Here is a 7,500-nt window from a genome sequence, read left to right as displayed (position 1 = left end):
AGTTGAGGCCCGTCAGTGGTTATATGGAAATTCACGAGAGCGAAGTTGTTTATAAGAAAAAAAAAAATGTGACCTGTAAACAGTTTTACTTGGAGGGTAAAACTCAACTCACTTCACACTTCCGCGATTAAAAAAAAAAAAAGATTTCCAGCTCAATGGAAAGGAAATTGTCTATATATATCTTCAATATATTCAACTTTTCAGGAGTTTGGAATATAATCTATATATCTTTATTAACAAATAAAATTATACCCCATTTGAGACTATCAATAAATAAAACTATACCCCATTTGAGACCATCAAAAAAGGTAAATCTCCATTCAAATCTGTGATATATCACAAATAAATATATCAATTTATCATAAAAATACACAGCACTGTAACTTAAAAACAGCAGATGAAATTGTTCAACCCAGTGTCTCTCCCACGAAGTCTGACAGGTGTGTGATTGGTTCGATCATAACTGTTGGTTTGAAATAATTTCCTTGTGGAAAAACTGATGTCTAATATAAAGACCTTGCCAATGAAAATAATTGACTAAAAGAGGCTCTAGATACATAGGTACAATTTAGTGTAACATTTGATATACAATGCAGGATCAAAAATATTGTAGTATGCTATACAACACTTAAAATATTCCCATACTTTCTCGTTCACAAATAAATAAGAGAATTATAATGCAATCTAATTGTTCTTAAGTTAAAACAACTTTGAGCAGTTTTCCTTTTTAGAAGTGTGTGCAATTTTAAATCAAGAATTAATGGTTATATTTTATATAAAATAGCGGATAAACTGATAACTCTTTTTGCTAAGATAAAATTGTGCATTTTAAAAGAAATTTCTTTAAAAAGATCTAAAGTTATCCTTCTGTAAGAAATCTTCAAGATAATTCTCCTGGTCATTAAAATCCTAAATCTTTGGGGTATGGAAGTAGACTTTCCCCTTTGATTCTTGGAAAATAGATAATTTCTGTCTCTGCATTTCCATTCCTTTCTCTTATTTCCAAATAATTATCTTTTTTGCCGCATATGTGAATTGAATTTCATTGTATAATTGTCAATTGGTAACAACTGGTATATTGTGGATATGCGAATCCCTGGATATGGACAGCAAACTACATTCCATTCAAGACAATACCTGTTCCAGGGTTTTTTAACAGGAGAAGAAATACCTGAGACCCTTAATACCTCTACAATAAATCGAAAAAACTGATCAACCATAATCAATACTAATTATTATGCATAAAAATATGATGCAAAAGACTACTATATCAATCTGGTACATGTGACAAAAGCATAATCACAGTCTTTTCCGGGTGACCTGGCGTAGTAATACCGTAGTAGCTCGGCCGGGAAAGGGAAAATTGGAGAGAAATTACTTACTTCATTCATTTTAGTAGTGAAGCTCAAGCCACTAAATCAATAGCTTATGGTTTGAAGGTAAGATCCATGGAGAAAATATGGTTTCATACAAACTCATAAAAAAAAAATGACATTCACAGTTTTAAATTAAACCAGATTACAGTGTCTTATCTATCAGACAGCAAAAAAAATGACAGTCCTAACATATGCCACCTGGATTCAGAGCCAAGACTTAACTACCCTTTATATTATTTGTACAATCTGAACCTATGACAGCTAAATACATGAGCATGGAAGGCATAAACTTAGTATATGATCGATGGATTTTCATGAAACGCTAGTTATAAAGAGTCCATTTCATGAAACCCCATTAAACAAAAATAAGAACTTCCATGTAGGTGGAAGCTAAGTTTCCGAGTGTCACAGGTTTCCTACGAATATCTAGGGGATTCGAGGAAACACAATGAGTTTGTGATTCAAGAGACTTACTCAAGTAACAAAGGGTCACTCAAGTGGAAAACCTATGAAGTAAAACTATAAACTTGTTACAGATCCTAGTACCCAGGAAAGACTGTCTTGCATTATGAATGAATGGGGTAATTAAATGTGAGACAGAAGACTATTACAGACATACTCACTTTAGGGTAAAAGTCAACTTCAACCAACAATTACAGAGTAAAAGTTCAATCCCCACATAGGTTATATTCAATAAACTTCCAATCTTTTGCCAGTAATGTATCCTAGACAAAATTCAGTAAAAGTATGCCGTCATTGCCAGATGCACTTAAAAGATATATCCCTATACAGTACTTAAAAACAACTGAAGTAGAGGGGCCCTAATCTTGTGAACTCACACACCTGTCTTGCCTTATTGTCTTTTAAGTCCCTTTATAAATTTAAAAAGAGAAGACATATCCATATACAGTACTAAAGGCCTTAATCTTGCAAACACTCATCTTATCTACCTGCGTTGTCTGATATGTCTTCATATACAAGCAGAATGAAAAGTCCTTACCTGTTAGAAAAGGTATTTCTTTATAAATGCTTGTTTTATTAAAGAAATATGAAAAAAAAAATCTACAGAAATTCCTTGATTGTGGTCAGGAAGTCTGTGTGATTGGCCTTGAATTTAGTGCAGCCTTTGACTATATTAATCATGAGGTCCTTTTCAAACTCAAACAGTTGGAAGTGGGTGGGTCTTTTCTTAGCATCATTATTGAATTTCTAAGTTATAGATTGCAGAGAGTTGTTGTTGATGGACACCATAGTGAGTATAGGAATATGGTACCTGTGTTCCTCAGGGTTGTGTTCTTTGCCCATTACTTTTCATACTATATTTACATGACATGTGGTTTGGCCTAGAAAACAAACTCATTGCATATGCAGATGATGCTACTCTCTCTGCATCAATTCCATCTCCTGTATGTAGATCAGGAGGTTGTTGAATACCTTAATAGAAATCTAGGTAAATTAGTACATGGTGCAAATTATGGGTTATGAAGTTGAATCCCAACAAAACTCAAAGTATGATTGTAAGTAGGTCGAGTTCGACAACAACCAGATCTCAGCATTCATAATATTTAACGCTGTATGACTTAAAATTTTAGGTGTAATTCTGGACAGCCAATTTACTTTCGAGAAACATACGAGGTCTTTTGTTTCTTCAATTGCACAAAAAATGGCTTATTGAGAAAGTCTTAAGATTTCTGGTGATCAATCTATTCTGAAGAAATTGTTTTAATTCTTTCTTTTTACCTTGTTTCAAGTATTGTTCTCCTGTCCGGTTTTCAGCTGCTAAATCTCATCTTAACTTGTTGGACAGGAACTTATGGTCTATTAAATTTTTTTACTCCTGATCTAGATATTAATCTCTGGCACCGCTGTTTAATGAGTTTGTTATGTATGATGCATAATATTTTTCATAATTCTCACCATCCTTTACACTCAGATCTTCTGGACAATATCATAATGTTCATAATACTAGGTATGCTGTTCATTCTAATAGTTATGCCTTCTCCATCATGAGGTTCAATGCTACACAGTATTCTAGAAGTTTTATTCCAGCTGTGACAAGCTGTGGAATGATCTTCCTAATCTGGTTGTTGAATTGGTGGAACTTCAAAAATTCAAAACTTGCAGCAAATGTTTTAACGTTGAACAAGCTGACATAAGTCTTTTTTTATATTCTATATATTATGAAAGATGTTCTAATGTCGGTGCTCTTCTTAAAATATCTCATTTTAATTGTTTATTACTTATCTTGCAGTTTATCTATTGCCTTTCCTCACTGATGAGCTATTTTTTATTTGATGGAGCCCTTAGATTTATAGAATCATTCTTTTCCAACTAGGATTGTAGCTTAGCTAATAATAATAATAATAATAATAATACTGATAATAATAATAATAAATAATAACTGAACTAAAAATTTCTTAGAACATGTCCCTTGCTGCCAAGATAATGTTTGGCGAAAACCGACTTAACATCCCATTGGCTTGCTGCTTAACCTGTCTACGGATGACACGGCTGACTACATCCTCAGCAGCTACAGCCCCATTGACCCAGTTTGAGATGACTATATAAGCCCAGCTTTTCTATGGACATCAGAACACCATCAGGATCTGCAATAACTAGGTCAAAGGACCCAGATGACAAGTATAATACTGGATCAAGGAGAGGAAAATCCTGAATCACTTCTGTCACTTGAACGACAATTAGAGACTAGTCAAAACTCATCCCTAAGTATGCAGCTCTTGTTGAAGGAACCAGATCCCTAGTACTGACAGTTGACATAAAAATTTCAGTTAGTGATGAAAATCTACTGTTGTTGCCATCATCATCAGCAATTTGTCTAGGTAGCTCAAAAGTTCTATGATAAACTAATGAACATATGCTACCTCTGGTGTAAAAGTGTTGAAACAGGCTTACACAGCTTTAAATTTGGTAGGCGTGTTAATTTTAGGGTATCAGTAATAATCGGACAGGACGTATTCAGTGCTGGATCTACCTTATGTGCATGGCATGATCTTACCCACACTAGTGCACAGTACTCTGCAGTAGAGTAACAAAGTGCTGGGCTGTCTGTCTCAGAGTCTCAGGGTCTGTTCCCCACCTGGTGTTGGCGAAGTTTGCCGAGGAGGTTATTCCTTGTTGCTACTTTGTTTGCTTTTGTTTGTGTGCTCTTTAAAGGAGTATGTTCTGTCAAGGGTGACACCTAAGTAGACTAGGTAGGGGTGATTTTCCAGTTCTGCCTATTTGAAATAGATATTTGATTATGAACAGATGAACAAAGTCATGCAAGTATACACCCTTCAGGGATTCCAAGAAAGCCTACTTCCTATTGAATTTTTGCAATGAATAATTTCCATCCTAAAGGTGGTATGCTGAAGAAACTTGTTCAGCAGGCACGTCATAAGTTGCTCTTCTCCAGTCACCTGTGGTTAATGGGCCAACATGAACAAAAAACTAAAGCTAGCTACAGCTAATTAGCTAAAATATTAAACAACTTTCACTAAAGACAAACAATAAGAAATCTGGAGTCAAGTAAGTATGCTATCAAATTGCAAAAAATAACAGGCAATCTTAAAATGATACCTTTTAATAATTTACTTGGTATAAAAATTAGGAAAAACTTGAAATGGAGATGAAATAGTGCTGAAAATGTTTTAAATTACTGATGAATGAGTAATTGAAACTACAGAGAAAACAGACAGGAAACTCCATGCTAGACTGTCATAATTCTACGATCTGGTAAATAAAACTGTAGTCTAATGCTTCAAGACTGTAAATTTTTACTATCTATGACTGGCCCACTTGGAATTACACAAAAATCACTATTCTCTGGGGTTATTCTGTTATAAAATACATTAATTCATTACAAACACTACCCCAGGAAATTTTAAAATTAAGAGACAGGGACACATTAAATCGCTCCATGTGGCTCCCTAAATATTCAATAGGTCATTACAAGTTCTCCCCTATACAAAAATTATAAATTTCCAGACTAAAAGGAGATGAAGTGGAGTGAGTATTACTCAAAATTTCTACAGTTTGTGCACTTTTAACAACAAACAATTTCAACCCTTTCTAGTTATAATCTAATGCTTTATATCTTCACACATATGCATTCTATACTACTCCATATATGCATACAAACCTGACAATACAGATGTATCTATGATCAAATTGCATACCTCTGAATTAAGAGAATCCTCTTACCCTTAGTAATCATAAATGACTAACTATAAGACACTGTCCTACAAAACTTATTTCAAAACATGGTTGACCATAAAGTCAAACCTACTTTAGGGCACTGATGTATCACTACAAAAATGGACACATAACTGTACTTATACCTATAACATCCAAATTATTCAAAACAAAAACTGTTCAACCTTAAAGGACTGGTTGACAATGACGGTTTGGTACCTTTATCCCTAGGACATAAGATGCATAATGGGATGCTAGAAAGCTTTAAGATCTTTGTTATTTTAAACTGTTAAAATAAAAAAATGGGTGGTCAAAACCTCTACAAATCTGACATGATGCAAAGCAAGCAGGAATATCCACCAACTTCACCATCATAAGACATGAGACGGACACCAGAACATGGTCTTGAATCATGAACATATCATGCACCAAGAACTTGGCCAGAAATAAACCTAATATCCTGATAAAAGAATTTAAGAAGCTAGAATTTGGATTTACTTAAAAAAATACCAGGAAGTCTCGTACCACTTACCTGAGACACGTTTTTAGTGCTTTGCTCAACTTATATTTTACTAGTTGTAATTAGTTTTCCATGAAAATCTTTGAAGTCAACAATAAAAATAAATCTCAACTAGCTTCTAATGAAACTCAAAATGCCATATGTTTTAACTACTGACCTAAACAACAAATAACCAATTAAAACTCTTCACTGGCTAATTATAAAGCAACATTATGTTCTTATACAAAATTCTCTCCATGGGCAGTCAATCTGGCCTAACATAACCACCACCAAAAACAAATCTAAAACACATTTGAGATGAACTATTACAAAATTACCCAGTTTTATTCAACCTTCATAGTTATTTCTATGGTTTGAAGATTGACTAAAAAATAAATAGTTTTCCTCAACCTGATGCAGTAGCTGCTCCAGCAATAAGTTAGTGAGTTGTTAGTACATGACTTGAACCTCTTTAGCTGCCTCATAAACAAACAAATCAATCCTTTATAAGCAGATGACAATCAAACAATAAGAAAATTTTAATTTGGGTAATCAAAATAAATAATTTCATTTCAATTGTTCTTACCCAAAATTTATTTCCAATCCTACATTTACAGGAAAGGGAATTAGGGGTAATTATCAAAACAAATATAAAAGTTGAAAAGAAAAGACATATAGAAATGAGAATTAAGTGACTTACCTTCTCCATCCAGTGAGATCCCTGCTCTTCTCCTTCTCCACAAACAAGGAACTGCTCTTTGCACACCTGCCAAAAAAATTATTCTATCTCACAAAATAATGGCTCTTTTGAAATAATGTCAAGCACTTAGTTTCCTCAAAACACAGAATCATGTCTTTTTTTACTTCTTTTGTAATTAATTACTACTGTACTGTTTAATTTCTTATGACATATTACATTAAGTCTTGAAATGGATATCTCTAACATATTGGTAATGCAACAAATATTTACATATAATTCAACAGGGATATTATCATATATATTCCACCTGGCCATAAGGAATATGAAGCTGCCTGGGCATTCAAATGATAAGTCAATAATTGCTTTTTTGAACTAAAGCTAAATTATGTTGAATATAATTCTTGCTATACTAACCTTCCTGATTTCCTCTTTCAGACCTGTCATCTGAGCACGAGTGTACTCAATACCTGGGAAAACATCAGACAACAACGAGAAGAGCAGAGGAATATCTTCTGCAACAAGCTTGGGCACCATTGTCTCGCAAACACTCTGAATGAGAATCTATGGAAAATACAAAAAAAAAAAAAAAAAAAAAAAAAAAAAAATAATGATTGGAAAATAAATACATATTGTTCACTAATATAATTTTGGCATAACATTCACACTTCAAATTACCAAGCACCTAATGTATAAATAATTTTGGGCTGATGATAAAATGCAAATATCACCAG

The 7,500-nt window shown here is 33.5% G+C and overlaps 1 protein-coding gene across 4 annotated transcripts in view; it reads right to left on the bottom strand.

Annotated features, from left to right (window-relative positions):
• LOC137631740 (dynein heavy chain, cytoplasmic-like) overlaps positions 1-7,500 on the bottom strand; it is a 138,073-nt gene that overhangs the window by 55,876 nt on the left and 74,697 nt on the right. For all 4 annotated transcript variants that reach the window (XM_068363647.1, XM_068363648.1, XM_068363649.1 and 1 more), the window contains 2 exons: positions 7,184-7,330; positions 6,770-6,835 (listed from right to left, as the gene is read on the bottom strand). In XM_068363647.1, coding sequence (XP_068219748.1) covers positions 6,770-6,835; positions 7,184-7,330 — 213 coding nt within the window. The remainder of the gene's footprint in view (positions 1-6,769; positions 6,836-7,183; positions 7,331-7,500) is intronic.

The sequence above is a fragment of the Palaemon carinicauda genome, chromosome 40 (genome assembly GCF_036898095.1).
Source record: "Palaemon carinicauda isolate YSFRI2023 chromosome 40, ASM3689809v2, whole genome shotgun sequence".
Classification (NCBI taxonomy): Eukaryota; Metazoa; Arthropoda; class Malacostraca; order Decapoda; family Palaemonidae; genus Palaemon; species Palaemon carinicauda.
This window is presented reverse-complemented; position numbering and strand designations above follow the sequence as displayed.